At 40.4% G+C, this 20994-nt stretch overlaps 1 protein-coding gene across 1 annotated transcript in view; it reads left to right on the top strand.

Moving 5' to 3' along the window:
- The window catches only part of SYNE2 (spectrin repeat containing nuclear envelope protein 2), a 1843566-nt gene that overhangs the window by 362105 nt on the left and 1460467 nt on the right, over positions 1 to 20994 (top strand). Inside the window, exons 20-24 of the mRNA XM_078660317.1 lie at positions 81 to 239; positions 10106 to 10279; positions 15412 to 15546; positions 16701 to 16859; positions 18981 to 19210. Coding sequence (XP_078516443.1) covers positions 81 to 239; positions 10106 to 10279; positions 15412 to 15546; positions 16701 to 16859; positions 18981 to 19210 — 857 coding nt within the window. The remainder of the gene's footprint in view (positions 1 to 80; positions 240 to 10105; positions 10280 to 15411; positions 15547 to 16700; positions 16860 to 18980; positions 19211 to 20994) is intronic.

Raw genomic sequence — 20994 nt, 5'->3', positions numbered from 1 at the left:
TGTGCATTACTGCACACAAACGATTAGGTTTATAAGGTAATAATGGATCTCATTAGAAATTATATTTTTCTTCTCAACAGAGCATATTTGACAAACAAAACCTTTGCCAGGAGCATGTTGCAGCAGCAGAAGCAAATCTGCATGTTGTAACAAACATTATTTCAGGAGATGAATCTTTGAAACAAATGCATGCAGCCAGAATGCACACAAAAGTCCAAGAAGCTAAACACGACATTGAGGTAATTATTTCAAATCCATAGATTTGCTTCTTTTATTTATCTCTTGACCTAGTGATCTATACTGCTTTGTACATTCATTTCTCTTGCTTGTTCTCACTAATTTATCTCTGTGTTCCTTCGTATACCTATTTTTTCATTTACCTTCAGTCTCCGGACTGTGTGTTTGCCTCTTTGAATTTCTGTCCTTCTCTTTATGTTTATATTTCTGCATCTGATTATCTTTCTGTCTATTTATCTCTCTCTCAGTTTCATCATTTGGTATTTTCTTTGTATAATCCTATCTATTAATATCATGTTCGAGGCATGTGTGCTGGAGATACACATGCTTTACATACTCCAGCCAGCTAGTGTTGGGTGCGGATGTTTGCAAGTTGTTTTTCTTCAAAGAAGTTTTTCCAGTCACGAGGTAATGTGACTCCTCCTTTCTGTGAGAGTGTTCATGGGTTTCGACTCAGATCTAGAGCTCGAGATATATCTCGACGTCGAAGAACTTCAGCAGGGACAGGGTGGCATGAGTACCGAAGACCCCTTGTCCCATCAACCCACTACCAAAAAATCTAAGGCTTCAGCACCACCTCTGCCTTCTGGCCAAGGTCGGCACCAAGATGACTGACTCAGCACCGAAACACCCATTCAAGCCTTCCAGCTTTGGACTGAGTCGACCGAATTCCTCTTTGCAACCGAAATCCTCCAGTTCGAAGTACAAATCCTGCTTGGAGCCAAAACCCTCCACACTGAAAATAAAAAAGACTTTGGAGCCAAAATCTTCAGCGCCCAAAGGCCATCCCATCTTGGCACCGAAAATATAAGCCCCGCAACCGAAAGATGTCCCTTTGGATCCACATTTAGACATTGTTCCTCCAAAATTGGATCCCAAACAAAAAAGACTTTATATTAACCCAGATACAGGACATATTCATACCAAGCTCCCTCATTAACACAAGCTTCCTGATGACAGTCATTACAAGATCCCTTTAATGAAGAAGAAGAATGGTATCAACACTTTTCATCCACCACCAGCATCCCCTCCATTTCCACCCTCTTCTTTGACTTTAAATCCTTTGCAAATCACACCTCAGGAATCTCCACTATCGTAGCCTGATGGGGATGATATTGATGAGGGGGACATGCAATTACCAGTAGATCCACGGAAGGTTTACACAATTGACCCTCCATTAGACAATGAGCCATATCTTTACCTTGCCAAGCCATCTCCACCTGATGACAATGTATCTTATCAAAAACTCATTGCCAGGGCCGCAGAATACCATGGGATGGTACTACACAAAGAATCTTTAGAAGAGGATTTTTTGATTGAGACACTAGGATCCACACACAGGTCTAACCAAACACTCCCTATGCTTAAAGGTATGATGAGCCACGCAGACAAAATCTTTAAAGATCCTATGCGTGCACACATCTTGACTCCTAAAGTCGATAAAAAATATAAACCCTCTCCAACAGATCAGGTATTTATTAAGGGCCAATTACCATTAGACTCACTGGTAGTGTCCAATGCTCTCAAGCGAGGTAATTCCCAAACCTCTGGGGACGCTCCTCCCCGGATAAAGAATCCAAGCTAATAGACGCTTCTGGCAAATGCATAGCTGCTCAAGCTGCCAATCACTGGTGCGGGCCTTTTAGCCAGATATGACAGGGTGCACTGGGATGAAATGGAGGAATTGCTCCAATATCTTCCAGATGAACATAAAGCAAAAGCGCAAGGTCTGGTACATGAAGGAAAGGTAATTTCCAATTCTTCAATAAGATGTGCTCTAGATGCTGCTGACACCGAAGCTAGAGACGTCAACACTAGCGCCCTACTCAGAAGGCATGCTTGGTTAATGATTTCCGCTTTAAGCCCGAAAGTCCAACAATTTATTTTAAATGCACCCTTCGACAAAGAACATCTTTTTGGTCCTGAGGTGGATCAGGTGCTTGAGAAAATTAAAAAAGACAACAAAGTGGCAAAGTCCATGGGATCACTCCAGCCTCCTTCAAACAGAGGCTCCTTTTGATGCTCTTTTTACAGAGAGGGGTCCAAAAGCACACCCTCTGACCAGAATGCTTCCTCTTACAAAGGTAATAACTAGCCCTCTTCCTCAAGAGCCTTTTTTATAGGAGGGTATAGAGGAAATAAATCCAAAGGCAAGGGTAAGGGCACAGCACCTAGCAACTCCCCTTCCCTTAACAAGCAGTGACTTCCCCATGCTTCCGTCCGACCATTCCACACCTATCGAGGGAAGACTTCACCAGTTTCTCCCCATTTGGCAATCTATAACAACCGACAAATGGGTAATGGATTATCCAACATGGTTATTGTTTAAAGCTTACCTTCAATCCTCCAAACATTCCACCTCATTTTCACAAAATGTCGCCAGACCACTTGCAGTTGCTCCAACACAAAGTTCAATCTCTCTTACTAAAGGGAGCCATAGAACCAGTTCCACTACAGTACCAAGGTTCAGGGGTTTACTCTCTCTGCTTTCTGAACCCCAAAAAGGACGGCTCCTTAAGACCTATTCTGGATCTCAGACAGTTAAACCAATAAATACTGTCAGAGCACTTTCTCATGGTAACCCTTCAACATGTACTTCCACTTTTACAGAAGAGAGATTTTATGTCTACTGTTGACTTAAAAGACACATATTTTCACATTCCAATTCAACCAGCTCATCGCAAATGCCTTAGATTTGTAATAGCAGACAAACATTACCAGTTTTAAGTACTCCCGTTTGGAGGGACTACTGCTCCCAGAGTATTTACCATATGTCTGGCAGTATTCACAGTTCATCTCAGAAGACAACATATTCACTTCTTCACCGACCTAGACAACTGGCTCATCAAAGTCAGCACTTAACAAAACTATCTATGACACACTCAGACCACATTAGACCTACTTTATCAACTGGGCTTCATGGTCAATGCACCGAAATCTCACCTACATCCTTTACCGATGCAGCCTTATCTAGGAGCCACTCTTGACACTCTCAAAGGTCTAGCCTCTCCCAATGTAGCCAGAACTCACAACATTCAGTCTATGATACTACAGTTTGTACCCAACCAAACTTTACCAGCTAGAGTGTGGGGAATGATGGCGTCTTGCATCTCAATTGTACCCTATGCATGACTTCCCATGCCTCCCCTACAACAGTGCTTAGCACGTCAGTGGAATCAGTTGCATGGTCAATTAACCAATCTAGTGTTGGTAGACGGCCGCACCCATCGCTCTCTACAGTGGTGGAACCCCCAAAATATATCAATACGGCGGCCGTTCTTCGACGGTATTCCACAGATCATGCTCACAGCAGAGGCATCTCTGACAGGTTGGGGTGCCCATCTCCAAGATTACACAATGCAAGGTCTGTTGAGCAACAAGCACAAAAGTCTCCACATCAACTATCTAGAGCATCTAGCAGTGTTTCTAGCGCTCAAAGCTTTTCAAACGCACCTCATAGGCAAAGTTGTCCTAGTCCCCACAGACAGCATGACAGCAATGTACTGTGTACAAAACAGGGGGACACACCCTCTCTCCAACTGTCATGCTTCTCTCAAGCCATTTGGAATTGGGCAATCCATCACAGGATTTATCTTCTAGTAGCACACCTTCCAACAATCAGATTTCCGATCTACTCAGCAGAAAGAGGCAGCAAATTTATAAGTGGGAACTTCATCCCCAAGTTCTCAGTTCCATACTTCCAACAATGTGGATTCCCACAAATAGACTTGTTTACTACAATCGACAACGCAAAATGCCCAAACTTCGGCTCCAGGTTCCCACACCCACTCTCAAAAGGCAATGCCCTATGGATGAACTTGTCAGGGATATTTGCCTATGCTTTTCCCCCTGTCCCCTCTGTCTGGTTCGGAAGCTTAGACAAACATCCCTCACACTGATTCTGGTAGCTTCCACATGGGCCTGTTAACCATAGTACACCACCCTGTTGGAGCTTTCAGTAGTTCCACATCAAAAGCTGCATCTCATCTCCAGGCTCCAGACTTCTCACTCAGAACCATGGAGAAATCAGGCATCCAAAAGAACTAAACTTAGCGATCTGGCTCCTGAAGTCATAGAGTTTGGTTATTTAAATCTACCACCAGACAGTATGACTATTCTAAAGGAAACAAGAAAGCCTACTACTAGAGCTTGTTATGCAGTGAAATGGAAAAGATTTGGCGTCTATTGTAATCACAACAAAATCAATCCTCTAGATGCTTCTATGCAAAACATTATCTGTTACCTGTTGCACTTACAGCAAACTTGATTGGCTTATACATCTATTCATTTGCACCTTGCAGCGGTAGCTGCGTATTTGCAAAACAGACATAATTTATCACTATTCAAAGTTACAGTAATCAAAACCTTCATGGAAGGTTTGAAAAGTGTAATACCACCAAGAATTCCCCCTGAACCAGTGTGGCATCTTAACATTTTCCCTACAAGGCTTATGGGTCAATCTTATGAACCATTGCATAATTGTCCTTTACAGTTTCTTTCATGGAAGGTTGCTTTCCTCATTGTAATCACTTAATTGAGGAGAGTTGATGAGCTACAGGCATTAACCTTGGAAGTACCCTTCATTCAGCTCCACAAAGACAGGGTAGTTCTTCGCACCAACCCCAAAATTCCTTCCCAAAGTAGTTTCTGCTTTTCATATAAACCAATCAGTTGAGTAACCTGTGTTTTTTCCTCAATCTAATTGTGTAGCAGAAGGAGCTCTTGCCACGCTTGATGTGAAAAGAGCCTTATTGTGCTACATAGAAAGGACCAAAGATTTTCGCAAAACAAAACATCTGTTTGTTGCATTTGCTCCCTCTCGCAAAGGCAATCCCATCTCTAACTCTGGCATTTCAAGATGGATTGTTAATTGCATTCAAACATGCTTTGCAAAAGCTAAAATAATTTTTTCTATACCCGCTAGAGCAGATTCCACTCGCAAAATAAGGCCTACTATGGCCTTCTTAGGTAACATCCCTCTAGCTGACATTTGTAAGGCAGCTACATGGCCTACACCACACACATTTATCAAACACTATTGTGTAGATGTGTTAGCACGCCAACAAGCTAATGTAGGCCAAGCAGTGCTTATAACGCCATTTCAAACAACTGCAACATCTACAGGTTAGCCACCGTTTTGGGAGTATACTGCTTCATAGTCTATGCAAACCATGTGTATCTACAGCACACATGCCTCGAACGGATTATGTTACTTACCCAGTAAGCATCTCTTCTTGGCATGTAGAGCTGTAGATTTATATGCGCCTTCCTGCCTCCCTGGGAACCTATAGTTGTTGCAGTTCTTACTTATACATTCATATGCATGGACATCTCTACTACACTTACGTACTCCATTCTCACCCTCTTGTGGGAAAACAATCTAGCAATGGAGTGGATGCCCATGCGCACTATCACCGAAAGGAAGAGTCACCTTACCTCGTGACTGGAAAGACTTATTCGAAGAAAAACTTGCAAACATCCGGACCCAACACTAAATGGCAGAAGTATGCAAAGCATATGAATCTACAGCTCTACATGCCAAGAACAGATGCTTACTGGGTAAGTAACATAATCCTTATATAGCTCAATTTTTGAAAGTCTTATTAGGCTTATACATTTACATTCTCCTGCCTGAACATTGAACAGCAGCTGTTAAAGGTGCTTAGCACATTTTTTGTTACTCTCAAACACTTTTGAGACCAGCTTTCCAACCCAACATTAAGGCACAAACACTAGATAAACTCGAACCCTGCCTCATTACATCACTGCTGGAATCGTGACAATGCTGCTTGCGCTGAAGGGCGGGCTTTCTTTAGTTCTGCCATGTTCATTACTGTAGATGCAGGGCTGATCAACACAGGAAGGCTGAATCCACACCAAATTATCAGGATATCCATCTGAGATATACTTACATACAGTGAATTGGAACTCATTTACATAATTAGTAGTGACACCAAAAATATCAATGTGTGTGGACCATCTGGACCTGTGCTGGATGCCCCTGGTTTTAGTAAGGATGCCCATAATTTCCATGGATAACCTATTTGAATGTTTCTTAGTCAGAGATTTTACATGTATATTATTTTGAAAATAAAACTACTTCATGGCAGCCATTATGAAAGGCAGTGCATGATCATGCTAGATTAGCGCAGCAAGAGGCTGATTCCTCCTGATGATTCCATAATAGTAAAGCATAAGTGCTGGTTCATTTTAATGCTTACAACTTTTGCTGTATTAATCTACCCAAAGAATTTCCTCCAATTATCCTTGCATAGATTGGAAGAAGTGCTTTCTATGTTTTGATGTCCAGTATACTCCTTAGCTCCCATAACTGAAAATTTGTAATTTTCAAATTAGCATAATTTGGAACTTTGTTTACAGACATTTCCTCTTTTTGGGCCGATTCACAAAGATGTGATCCTGTGTTTTCTGGACCCACTCACTTACCATTGGTCCTCAGATGGAACTTTAAGTTTCCACCTGAAAGGTGATGAGAGTTAATATTTACATCAGTCAAATTTAATCAATGAGTGTAACCCACTTGGCTACACAATAAGGACCAGGATTCAGTAACTAGAGTTTAGAAGGCTTATTGCAAATTTAGAATCAAGATAAGATGCATGACTCCTAACACTACGCTATAAAGGTACAGATTATCAATAGAAAACCCCAACCTATGGACGAAACTGAGGCAAACCAACATCAGGCAAACAAGAAGTTCAGTCACAGCAATACAATAGATTAATTAAAGAATCTGATGCTCCTAGAAGAGTCTCAGGTTTTGTTGTCTATACATGGATAAACCTCAATCACCTAAAAGTAGAGTCCCAGCTAAAAAGATGGTTCTAAAATCTAAAGGATCTAAAAAATCAGGAGTTCCATAAAGGAAATTTAAACCAGGCAAGGAAATAATAAGTGGTAAGGTGTCAGCAATTCAGAAGCTTGGTCAACAGTCTTCTTCGGTCAGAGAAGTAAGTGTTGGCCTAAGTCACACTCAGCAAAAAATCAAGGAACGTATAGCCGTCTGAAACTCTCAATGTCCAGGGAAAGGGGGGGAACGGGAACCTGTAGGGATCTGCAGGGTTCTGAAGGGACTCTGAAAGGAAAAGGCTCTCCAACAGTGTGAGCATCAAGTTAAAACACACAAGAGTCTTCTTGGGCCACAACCCTTTGCACGCATCATCAGGGGTCCATTGTTTTTCTCCACTTTTTACTTTGTAGACTGCAACAATTGCAAAGAATCTCACACGGGACATGGAAACTACATCATCTTCCCACCCAAAGGCTAGGTTGTAACATTGCTGAAGAGACCTTCGAGTTAACAATGTGGTCTGCAATGTTCTTTCAATCAGGCTCTTTCTCTCTATCACTAATACAGTAATATATCTATTCCTCAACTAAAAAGAAGTGTGAATACCTGCAAGAATTATCATATTAGCAGAAAATGAAAAACAGAATTTATACAGCACGAAGAATTATAGGCCTAAAATGTCAACTTAAAGTATTAGCAAGAAAGTACGTTCATATTACATAGAGGATACAGTAAATCCTTATGATACTCATATGTAAGTATGGCTAAGAACTACATTTAAATGAAATATATGAAACATGAATGCACACATTCCATAAACTCTTTGACATTTTTAGAGTAATCACATTCTACATATATGAGGATTGTTACTATTCAATTATCTTCAGAGTACATGTCAATTAATGTATTAACTGCAAAAAGAACAATTGATGCACAGAATGCAGAACAATGGCATACATTCACCCCTGTACAGAGATATGGGCCTAAATCCATCGTTTTTTGCTCACCATGCCATCCCAGTTTGGGCTCAGTCATTTGCAAATCAGTCTTGACCCTGCGCACAATGGGAACAGTCCAGCCCAAACTGCCAGGCCAGGTCCTCCCTGGACTGGAAACAAGCATCCTAGGACCGGTTTCGGGCTTTCAGCCCTCATCAGCCAGAATAGCCTGACTCTAGTGGCATGGAAAGCACGGGACTCACGTCTGACCATGCTCGTGAAACTTGGGGTGACAAATGCAAAAAGAACAATTGATGGACAGAATGCAGAACAATGTCAATGAACGATGGATTTAACCCAGATCTTTTGACTGGGGGAGAATGTTTGCATTGTCAGCATTCCGTCCGTCATTTGTTTGCTGCAATTAATGTATTAAGGCACATACTCTGAAATATAATGAATGCATGTCTACTAATTAAGGATGGTTTATTAATTTCTTGTTTAATACTGTTAAACACACAGTTTAAGTAAATTCACTAGTCCTACAGAAAATGAACTTTAGTAGTAATGTCAAGTGCAACATTAATAAAATTTTGTTAGACCATAGCAGGAACATGCTCTTAGTGCACATTCATATCATGTATCTAATATGCAATTGTGACATATTTGTGACGTGTAAAGGATAGGCAAAGTTGCGCTGCACCAGATGTTATTCATGAATAGGTGTGACTTACTACTGGAAATCCAGGTGGAAAATGCCCACTTCTAGTGGCATGTACAGTACGCATCAATCGAAACTCAACTTTAGATGTGCGTGCTCTGCAGAGTGTGGGCGGGAGTAAGGGGCGGGGCGTGGTAAGACTGGCTGACGCTGCCTGACAGAATGGACTCTCGGTGCACGTCTCTTGTAATGATGTCATTCATTCCAGTTTCAGCCTGCGGTGCAGCAGCTCACTATAAACAGTTTCATAAATGCCTCATCTGTTGATACACCCGATCCTATGTTGGTGTCACGTCATTAAAGATGTTACACTACTTGCAGAAAAAGCTTTGTAAGTGGCTTTCTTTAGATTTTATGAGTAGCATCTCTGTAGAGTCAGACTCCCCAGGGTTCTTGGATTTCAGACAAAGGGCATTTTTGTACCTCACCCTTTACGAGACTGAGCCACTGGTATTGATTTTTTTATTTTATATCTCCTCTACCTGCTTCCCTTTACCATGTTTTTTTTGCCCAGAAGCTAGCCCCATGATATTGTTTGCATAATAGAAATAATGAACAAATGAACAATTATTGCGGCTGGATTATATGATTGCCTTGTGTGTGCCAAATTGTTCAAGGTTTTCCTTTGTTCTCAGATTAGTACTGTGGTCCATGCATAATTTGCCAGCTTAGTCCTTATAATCAAATTGTATTCATCTTAAACTAGTACGTTTTTTCTACTAGTAGAAGTAATTGTTAAAGTGGAATTAAAATGCAACCTTCATCATGTTTGTTAGGTATTATCGGATTTGCTTCTGTACTATCCTTCTTCTACACTTATTCTCACTTTCCTCTTCTCCTCTTCTATTTTTATCATACCACCACTGTATAACCAACAAAGGGGCTGCCAACCGAGATGTTTACCATGAACCACTTACCCTGTATCCTCACATGCTGGCAACCCATATAACAATTCCCCTTTGTATTGTATGTATATGTTTAAATACCATAAATAAATATTTTTAAAAAAAAGAAAAAAAAAAGCTGTGCTTCGTCCTACCATTTGTTAACTGTGAGTTAAATTGTAACTGGTTTGGGACCATGCATTGTAAATATTAAATTTACATTTTTAGTTTCCTTTTTTGAGCAATAGGTTTTAGACTTCGTTTCCTTTCACAGTATCAGTGTATGTTGATGAAGAGGTCTCTATCCTGAACAATTAATGCCAGTGCTCATCATCTGCAAACACTGGAAAAAATTAAACACTGTACAGGCTAACAATCTATTTGTAGAACAGTACCGTATATCCCAGGACAATTTATCAAAAATGCATCGCTTCTGTGTTATTATGTGTGTAAACATATTGTAATCGTTGCATATTTACTAACAGAAGGAAGTGCTTTCTGCTTTTGTTCATAGCGTGCATTGACTGCACTTCGTTCTGTCATGCCTCAGTCAGAGCAGAAATTGACAGAAAAAGATATTATAATCAATTTTGAAAATTCCAAGAAAGAACTTGAAACGTATATAACAAAGGCGGTGCAGCTTCTTGGTCAGAAATTAGCGCCAGAGGATCTAATATCCGAATATGAGGTAAGGAAGTTAAAATTCATAACAAAAGTATATATTTCTTATATTTGAAAGCATGTGTGGAATAATGTACTACACAAGTTGTCCTTCTTGCTATTTAAATTTAGTTATTTATTCTGAAAAGTATTACGCCATACTTTTTTCTGAACTTTAGTGTAAAAAATGTAACTTCTGTTCTTAAATCTTGCACTTGCAGAAGGGTATTTGTGCCTTTGCCTCCATTAATGCATGCTGAAAGTGTTCAGATATGTTTGCAATTGGAACTGTCAGGAGTTTTAGATGAAGCCAAATATTGTGAGGGATTGGTGTCACTACAACGCATGCTTTTACATCGCATGCCTTTACAACGCGGTTTTTACATCGCATACCATTACAACGCATAATGCTTTTAGGCGCTGGATAGTGAATTATTTAATTTACTATTCCAACTCCAGTCCCCGTGGATAGCAGGGAAGGTGTTGGATAGTATATTAAATACATTCCCTATCCTAGAGCGCCCCCCAGCGCATTGCGTTGTAATGGTTTGCGTTGTAATGGTTGCGATGTAATGGTAGTGCGTTGTAAAAAATTCGTTGTAAGTGATGTTCCCCATTGTGAGGCATCTTGCTTTCAAGCACTCCCAATTCTGGCATATAATGGTAATGAGGCACAAGCATGTACATGTATGTGCTCAGGAACACACAGTGGGCCAGATGTACAAATTTTTTGCAGTTGCAAACAGGAAATCAGCTCGTTTGGGACTGCAAAATCAGTCTGCTCCATGTACAAACCCTATTTTGCAAGTCTCGCTATTAGGATGGGTCGTGCCAAGGGCGTCCCTTCCTAATAGCGAGTCACACTTCAATGTACACTTGTTTTGCAACCGCAATTGCGGTTGCAAAACCCTCGCAGTTTACCACCTACTTTAATTAGGTGATAAGCCACTCACAAACAGAAATGGGTCCCCAGGGGACCCTCTTCCCCTTTGTGAATGGATGCGAAAATATTTTTTACGTTCAGGCAGTGATCCCAAGGATCACTACCTCCTCTTAAAAGATGATACAGAAACGTTTCATTTTTCTTTTTTAAATGCATCCCATTTTCCTTTAAGGAAAACGTGCTGCATTTTTTTTAAAAAACTGCTTTATTTAAAAAGCAGGTACAAACATGGTGGTCTGCTGACCCCAGCAGGCCACCATCCCTGGGAGTGCTAGAAATTCCTAATGGGGTCACAAATTGCACCTGCCACATGAATATTAATTTGCGGCCCCATTGGGAATTGCAAACAGTGTCTTCCTATTTGCGAGTCACAAATTGCGTGTCACAAAACAACGCAATATGCGAATCACAAATTGGTAGGGTCGTACATCTGGCTCAGTATGCTCAAGTGGGACAGCAGGAATTAGAATTCTGGTTCACTTGTGCCATAGTGAGCAGTTCAGAGCCTTGGCCACACTTACTCACAAGGGCCCTCCCTTAATTCTTTTGGCAATCTTGGCTTATACAATGGAATTTCCCTGCTGTCATTATTGTGGTCTAATCATAGTGCTTTTTTTTTATAGTTTTTCTCTTTTCTTTGGTTTTTGGTATAATATACAAAGTGCCACTTTTATCACTTAAGGATCATGTAAAATAAGTAATTACTAATGCATGAGATACAATCCTACGAGCTCCCTCCAAGTCCTTGTACCAATGCCAGGACTAACACTTAGCAGCAGTGCCCGTTTTTCAGTTACAAAATGCCCCTCTGTCTACAAGTAAGAATGTGATTACTGACTCCGTAAAAAGTAGCAAAAACGGGGAATCTCAAATGCGGTTTGAAAAGCTAATGGTATATTTCTGATTGTCCACAATCTAACAAGCTTTCCTAAGCCAATACCTGAGTCAGCCGTCACCCTCAGGAGATCAAAGAAGAGCACCTGGACAGACTTAGGCCAGACTTTGGGCCGATTACATACAGCTTTGTAATTCTGTAGCAGTGGTAATGGGAGTTACCGACTACATGGGGATTTTAACTGATGCAGGAATATCATGGCTTGGGGGTTTTCACGCATACCATTCCTCGGGTTGAATGAGGTGAAATATCTGGGTGAAGAACTGCTCAAATATGGGGCACAATAAACAGGAAACCATTGATTCCTGTGAGTCTTTATCCATTTCTAATTGGCAACTTTGTCTACATTTCCATAACCCAGAGGTACTGATAACCATGGAATTAAATGCTTCCAAGTGTGGACCTACCTATGTAGTATTCCCGCATTACCAGTAATTGGCCAGTACGAGGGTAATGCTATAGTATGCCCTCAGGAACATTATTATAGAAAGTGCCTTCCTCCTGGGCGCACTGGTATGATCGAAGAAGGAACCGCAGATGCTTACATGGCCCTGCTGTATTACAGATTGTGCTGGTGCAATCTCAAGAGGGTGTTCCCGCATTTGCGGAGGGTTGTGGCCCAATGGAAATGAGGGAATATTTTGCCAGTGCACCAGTGCCCTGTTACAGACGCAGGAGTAGACACAAACAGCATGTCAGGAGGTGCACTGAGTTCGCCACATAGAGGTGGTGCAAAGAGAAGTTCCCCCTACTTAAAAGGCACCCTACAGTGATGGTAAACGGGGTCTTGCGGACCCCTCCGGCATCCCTCTTGATAACCAAAAAAGTTGTTTAATAGCTGCACATGTGTATGCTTTGAACAAATGGTTTAATACTTCCCTCATTAACAGTTATTTTATTCAGTACTGGTAGTATGTAGCAAAGAGCAAAACATTGTAGACATTACTATCTTGAGGTACTAAAAGGTTTCCAGTCTATAAATATTTGGTTACGCCTATCTCTTTTCTGAAAATTCTCTCATGCAGTCAGCCTGACAAAGTTCTATTAGTGACGTTATTTGTTTAACATGTTGGCAACTGCTCAGTATCCATGTTTGTAACTGTAAGCATACACGTGAGAAGTCTGATTTCAAAAGATTTACTTTTGTTTGAAATGTATACACATTTCAGAAACAACAGGTGTTAAAGTCCTCAGATAGCACAGGTTTGAACAGTCTTTCAAAAGGCATGAGTCAGTTATAGGATCCCTGACAGAGGTACTTCAGCAAATATGTGCCCAAGTAGGTATTTTAGCAGTTATTCTGCTAGACCTCTGAGTAGAATTTGACAGGTAGAGCATGGAATATTGCTGAACAGCCTGAGTTAAATGAGCTGTGAAGGAAGGGCATTTGTCTAGATATCTTCTTTTTTAATTAGAGTGTTCACAGCATGTGACCCTGGGCACATTCATCTCAGTCTCCTGAGCAAATCTATAAGTAGTCCAGCTGGTCCCTGCCTTGACCTCTCTTCTTTTTAAGCAGCCACCAGACTGAACTTCGAATAAGTGGATGCATCAGATGTTTTGTTAATGGTAGTAGGTCAAAGGTTCTCCTTTGACAAGTGCCACTGGACAATGTATTTCTGTCCTGAAGCACCAGATGCTTTTCCTCAGCCAATCCCAGTGCTTTATGCACAATTGTGAATCCGGCGTTGTGTTTTAACATTCATTCTGGAAATGAAATGCAGTGTTGTTACCAGTGCAGTGAGCCTGTCAAGACTGGATTACTGCAGTGGTCTTTGACTAGGAGTACCTAAATTAATTCTAGCAGCCTTAAGGATCTTCTGAATGTGGACCTAAGACCTATCACACTCCACATGGAACATAAGACCTAGCACAACTTCCCTTCCAACTGTTCATCAATGTAATAAAGGTAAAGAAATGTTCATTGTTCACAAGATACACATTGAAATGGTTCCTATTTTTGATCAATACTCCATTTACAAATCGACTGTCTTTATGTTGTCTATCCTTTTTGGAAAACTCAATCTGAAGACAGAGAGTTTTGAACTGAATCAGCATACTTTTGCAGTGCTGTCTGTTTTTCCTTCAGTGTTGAGAAAAAACAACTGTTGTTAAGGAAAGTGTTGAAAACCTTAGTCTAACTCACTAATAAATGGGCTGTTATAGAGAAATTTGGATTTCAATAGTACCATGAAGGCTATGTATATACATATGCCTCAAAAGGTCAGTAAAATAAGTACTTCAATACATTAAATCATATGAATTTGATCCTGAACTGAAGCCATAGAATTTGCAGTTGTTGTCCAACAGGAGTTACGTGCTCACATTTCGAGGATTTAGTATGAGCTCAAGCTGCTGCACTGTGCAGATATCAGTAATAACGCATTTTTATGTGTGCAAAGATTATAAAAGCTGAATACATGTTACAGTTGTGAGCTGATTCGTGCTCCAATGGCTAATCTGAAATATTTTGCTAATGGGATTGTAACCTCTGCTAAGTGTATTAATAAGGTAGGCTCCAGGACAGATGTTTTCTTTTTTGTTTCAAAATATTTGTGATGAGCAAATTTGCTTTTTGGAGATTTAGAAAGCATGTTCCATCCAAGGAAGGTGTAAATGAGCTTCAGAAAAAAGTGTCATTAATGGATCAGGAGAATTTGTATGTGTTTATTTCTCAATCCAGTGTCTTGCACATGGATACACTCCTTGATGACCACCAGGCCACAGTCTACATTTAAGCAGAAATGTTAAACATATTTTTGTTTACTTTACAACAAGAGTTATTATCTGAATCTAGATATTACCCTGTAGGCCTCTTAATATGTAAAGTGTAACGGTATGTGGACGGATCCATTAAATTGAAGAGTCCTAATCTGATAAATTGAACACATACAAACAAAATGTGCCAGAGTGCTACTTCCAAAATTGCATGGTGTGTAGGTCGGTTTTGTAATGATAAGGCATAGCCTTACAATTTCACTAGATGTTAGGTTCATGAGTGTTAGTATCCAGGTAAACCAACCCACTAAAACATAGCATCAGTTTGATTTTGAATGTGAACTTACATGCAATGCAAAGCTGAAAAATGGATAGGTGAGATGAAAGATCATTTTGAGCTGCTGTTCGGATCTTTAGAATATGGTACCGGTATGCAGCCACAACTCATGGAACGCATACCCTCAGTTATACCACAAGACTGAGTAATAATACAATAAGTAAGTGCAACCATCTAAAAGATCTCTAGCTGCAACTTGAAAACAGATTTATTCCAGTTGAAATGTCACATTATCAAATGATTCAGTCTTAATTTTTCTTCTTGCAGTCCAACTTTGGCAATTATGACACTAAAAGTCTTGACAAGTTTTTGGTAGCAGCAGATAAAGTTAAGTCTATTTCTCCCGCTCATGAAAAACAAGCTGTGGAGGAAGTCAGTATGAAGCTTCGTGAAAGATGGGAGGTGAGTATTACATGTCCCCACCTGTCTATAAACATTGAGATCATTTGTTTACATTTTGGTAGAAATGTGCAACTCTTTCAAAATGGGCAGGGAACATCTCTTAAACAAAAGGACTTACATTTTGGTAGACTGAATTTTCTGAACAATAGAACATAGGAGTCTCTCTTGTGAATAAGAAAGAATGGAGACCATGTGGATGTCTTCCAGTGCCAGGGAAAGGGTGAAACTCTCAGATGGGACTTCAAGAACCTGATCTAAAGATCTATTGTACTCCTCCAGCTACACCCAAACAGTGGAGGAGGACATTCAAATTTGGCCTATCGCAACCTAGAACGACCCACAAATCCCATGAAATTATAAAGGTTCATTAGATATGTACACTCTTGTATCTTCTATATAAAATAGGTAATTCCTTATTCAGATTGTCGAGATATAAAGCACGCTTGGCCACAGAACTCCGGTAAACTGATTGAATTCATCTCCGTCAAAAAAACTCTAAACTTACATGCAGTGCCACCCTGCAGCATCTTTGCAGAACAACAGCTGATCATATGCAAATGAAACACTGCAGAGTTGTGGCCCTCTTTGATTCGGAATCTGCAGACGTAGTAAATCCGGGATTTCTGTAATAGTACAAAGAATGCCAGATAGCAGGAAAAGAGGTAAACGATATGCTGCCTGCCAAAGTAGTGGGACCACTAGGTTACTGATGAAGAGAAAATCCTGTTTTTTAAATCGCTTTCCAATACAATTCATTAAGCTTTCACTCTTGGCTACTTTCAACAAATGTCTACTTACAACCAAAGTCCATGCACATTAGCCTAACTTTGAAGAGTCTACACATCAGAATGTCTTCAGAATGACCTGAACACTTGTAACTGCATTAAGTCTTCCATTTATTCTTAATTATCTCAAGGTCACCAGTAAATGCTAACATAGAAGATGATTTCGAGCCAAGGAGAAACTTTCCCTTCAGATAAACCACCGCACTACCAGATTTTTATCCATGTGCAACCATACATCAATTACTTTGATACAACACCTATCGCAGTACCTGGAATTGATGATATTGTGCTGAAATATGTCTACATGTGGAACACCCTACTCATGAACTAAAACTCTTACACTGATAATGTGTTTTTAATCTTTTGCAGATGGTTCACAGTGAAATATCGTTATATATATTACAATTAAAAATTGTAATTGAAAAAAGAAAATGTAATGAACTTTTATCGAAGCTTGAAGTGCAAATTAATGAAGAGAATAAGGTTCTTCACAAGGGTGCAAAATCAAAGCTGCTCAAAAGACATGAGGTATCACAAGCGTTACCATTATTCTATAGCCCAATACCTTTTTAAATAAACGTAACCCATTGTTTGCATGCTGGGAAAGCAGATATTGCATATAGGATGCCAAATGTTTCTGCGAAAATGCTACCTCATACTGTAAAGTTCAGCCCTTCCTATCATGAGTGTAGTGGAAGGCCATTGACCTCAAAGGTCATGAAGATCCATCTCTAAGTACGTTCTTTGGGAAAGACCAGACACCTATCTCTTAGTCATTGTGATCTTCTGTTCCACAATTCCAAATTTAATCAGGATAAACACTGTATCTCTTCTTCAGATGTTCAAATATTGCACTCGCTGTTGCATTCTCCATTTGTATCATAGGCTAAATTGTTGAACTACTAGTTATATGAACAACTTTACCTTCTAGACAACTTTCTTTTTGGTGGGGGTCATGTCCTTTTGCTTTGGTTGCCTTTCAGTTTAGTGGGCTCATTACCTTCCTCGTCGGTTTCCTCAAAACAAGAGTTACATCTCCTGCTCCCTGGAAACACCCGATATCCACGATTGAGGAATTTTTTGTTCTTCTCTACGCCTTGGAAAAATGTTGGCATGCTCACTGTTATGTTTGATGAGGAATCTGAAAACGTAGTAGTTTAGATCTGATTTATGGACTGTCTCTTTTGGGATGGCTGGCCACTATGACAGGTCATGTGACCTTTTCACTATGCCTCAGGTAGGAATTATGTAGAAATGCATTGTAATCTAATATGATTTCATGATGGATTTTTTTAGGCAGCGATATTGGAGAAATGGATTGAGAGAAAAAGTTAAACGAAGTTATGTACTTCCGGTCGGAAAGATAGAAATGCTTTTGCTACTTTACTCCTGTTTTTGATTCATTTTTAGAAACAGCAAAGGCAGCTGATATGACCACCCTTCCTCTTACCTAACAGAACTAAGCAAAAAGAAATGAAATTTAAAAACATCAAATTTCCTATAATTGATAAAAGTCTGCCACTGTGCAACACGGAATGAGGTGAAAATAACTGACAACATTTACATAATTAAATCTGACCAAATTCAGAATTAGTTCAGGAATTTGATTACCAAACTTGGCATGAAGTGACCATGGGTAATTTTCACTTTTCACATTCCATCATTGCCCATGGCAATATACTGCCCTTTTACAATTTAAAATTTCTGCTGGCTATATTACCCAGCTTTAAATGGCAAAATTACATCAATTACTTGAAACGTCAACTTTTCTAAATACATCCAATAATGTATTGAATTTCATAACCTAAAACATGTACTCCACTTCAAAATTAGACAAAAGTCAGCATAAAGGAAAAATTATAAAGGTCAATATGAAAATCCTTTCAGCTGATTCAACCAGTCAGGTATTTCATTTTTACTTTGAGGCAATTAGCATCTGCTGGTCTTCTCCAATATCAAATGGAGCATAAGAGGAAGCCAAGCCTTTCCCTACCATGCTTAAAGATTGTTAAATTCACTTCCTCTTCATCTCTGACTTATCACCAACCAAACGTTGTTTAGGATAAACATTAAAACCTGTTTATTCAAACTGAATCTGTAATCAGTTACGTTCCATGTGGCTGAACATGCAGTGCTGTGATGCCTTTGAGGTATCTGCATGCTTTAGAAGTCCTTTTCCATTCATCCAAGTAATTTAATTTGTTATCCATTAGAAAGTTTGTATCTTCTTTTCTTCATCCTGGGTGCCCTAAAAGCACCAATCAAAACAAAGTTCTGGAATCTTCTGCGCAATGCAGATTTGCTTGCCCTATTCTCATGGCGGATCCATCCATTGTCTCCATATGAGCTATGTTTTTTTGTGAAACTGAAAAAGAGAACAATTCCATAGACAGTGACATCTCCCTTGGCCAAGTTAATGGTCATGCACGTGTGTGCGCTCGTGCTTTATGTGAACAAATCTGAGTTACTTGTCGCGGAATGATTGAATGTGATTTGAATGTAAAGATTGGGAAGTTGGTAAATTATATTTCAAAAGGTCGATTTTTGCTGTAAAAGCCACTTTTAATAATATTTTCTGCATGTTTCAAAATATGCAGGTTGAATGTATTGATTTACATTTGTCGTTTTTTTATTTTTTTATTCGTGTAGATATGTTTTTCTGACAAAGGCCTTGCCGGACGCCTCACTCGCCGCCTGCGGGTCATGCGAGAGTTGTATGAACAGCTGCGACGTGCAAGTAAAACACAGGAAGCCTGCCAGGAGGCTGAAGCTGCCATTACCGAGCTTGAAAAAAGAAAACATGAAATTGATACGCAAGCCACTGAGATTTTTGGTCGTTTGCTGTCCTCTGCTGGCCACAAGAAGATATCTACGATCGAGTAAGTGTTCTGATTCTTGAACGTCCTACCAAGTAAAACATAGTTCTGTTTCACCTTCTCAGCAGTTTACCTTTGCTGCCAATTGGCTTTGTGCCATTGGTGACTACTTCATCCTTTCCAGTCATGGCTTTTTAGTCAAATGCATTTTGCTTATTATAACCCACCATTCTAATTTATCAGAGAACTACAAGGTCCAGCATGCACAGTGGCGTGGGTAGTTGGCAGCTGTGCCTAATCACATGCAACAACAGAGTGCCTCAAGCTCACCTCCACAAAGTGGCCCTTTACTGGGTTTTTAGAGTGCCCCCTCTTTATACCGTTATTTTTTTATACACATACATGCACGTGCGCGCACACACACTTCCAGCACATGGGGCCTCATTTATGAGGCTGTGCGTCACTTTTACGCCGCCGGTGCGTCACTTTTTGTGACGCACCAGTGGTGTAAAAAAATGCGCCTTGTTGCGCCATATTTACAAAGTGACGCATCTAGGTAGATGCGTCACTTTGTAAACCCCTGCGCCACATTATACCTGCGCCAGGTATAATGTATGCAAGGGGGGCGTTTTGACGCAAGAAAGGGTCATGGAAGTGACGCAGTGTAGTCTATAAGATTTCACTGCGCCATTTCTTGGCCGCTAATGCGTCAAAATCTTATGCCTACTTCTTGGCAGGCGTAAGACTGACGCAGGCACTAACAACATGAGACTTGCCCATGTGAACGTACACATTGCTGGAGTTGCGTCACTTTTGTGACACACTCCAGCAATGCGTCACTTTTGCCACTACAGATACGTCAGAAATACTGACGTATCTGTAACTCCTTGCGACATGATGCGTCATATTATAAATATGACGCATCAATCATGACGCAAGGAGTGCACACTGAGAAGTGACGCATCGCTGCTTTCACGCAGCGATGCGTCATTTCTCATAAATGAGGTCCATGTTGTATTTGTTCAGAAAAGAAGTGGTTGGGACCCCTCGTGCTTTATGAATAAAAAAAAAAGATATTGTGGAATAGGTAGTGTGAGAGGGGACCTCTGTCAGCTCTCAAACAAACTTTTCCGAAAAAGTAAACCTATTTTTTATACGCAGCCCTGTTTCCTTTGAGTGCTGCATTTGGAGAACAAAATCGCTATTTAAAGGCGATCGCAGACAGTAGCCTGCTGACTATAGCATGCCATCTTTCCCCTGTGATGGTGGCAGAGTGAGTTACAAATTGTAAACTATCTCATGAGTAATAACAAGCTAAATCAGATTGCAACCCACTCCAATTCTGAATTTTGTACAAAATCAGATTCCATTAGCAAAAATGTCAGTGCACAATTTGCGACCACTTTTTGCGAATGGCATCAGGTATTCGTAGAGTCTGTGGGCTACGATGGCAGAGAAGAGACATTGTTTCCCTTATTATCGCTTGTTCCCCTAAGTGACATGAGGATCAAGTGGCATAGTGCCAATATCGGCCCACTCACCAGCCCTCTTGCAGCAACATACATGAAGCATACATAAGCAGACAAGACAACTTTTGTTGGAGAGAAAATTGCTGCAGGTTTATTAGTATACACATATGCCAACATGGTGGGTTATCTTACAGGCGATCCAAAGGCAAGCCACCCCTCGCGGCCTACCACCTGAAGGGCCAACTTGCATCGTGGCCTTAGCCAATCGTTGCTTAGCGGTTGTGGTGAGGGATAGCCACTCCCACTTCCGGTGAACCAATACCCTCTTGATTATGCCCCCCCTACGAGGGGCGGAGCGTTCTAGCGACCCCCGGTTGT

This window comes from Lissotriton helveticus, chromosome 9 (assembly GCF_964261635.1).
Source record: "Lissotriton helveticus chromosome 9, aLisHel1.1, whole genome shotgun sequence".
NCBI classification, from domain to species: Eukaryota; Metazoa; Chordata; class Amphibia; order Caudata; family Salamandridae; genus Lissotriton; species Lissotriton helveticus.
The sequence above is the reverse complement of the archived record's forward strand: the minus strand, read 5'-3'. Positions and strand labels throughout refer to the sequence as shown.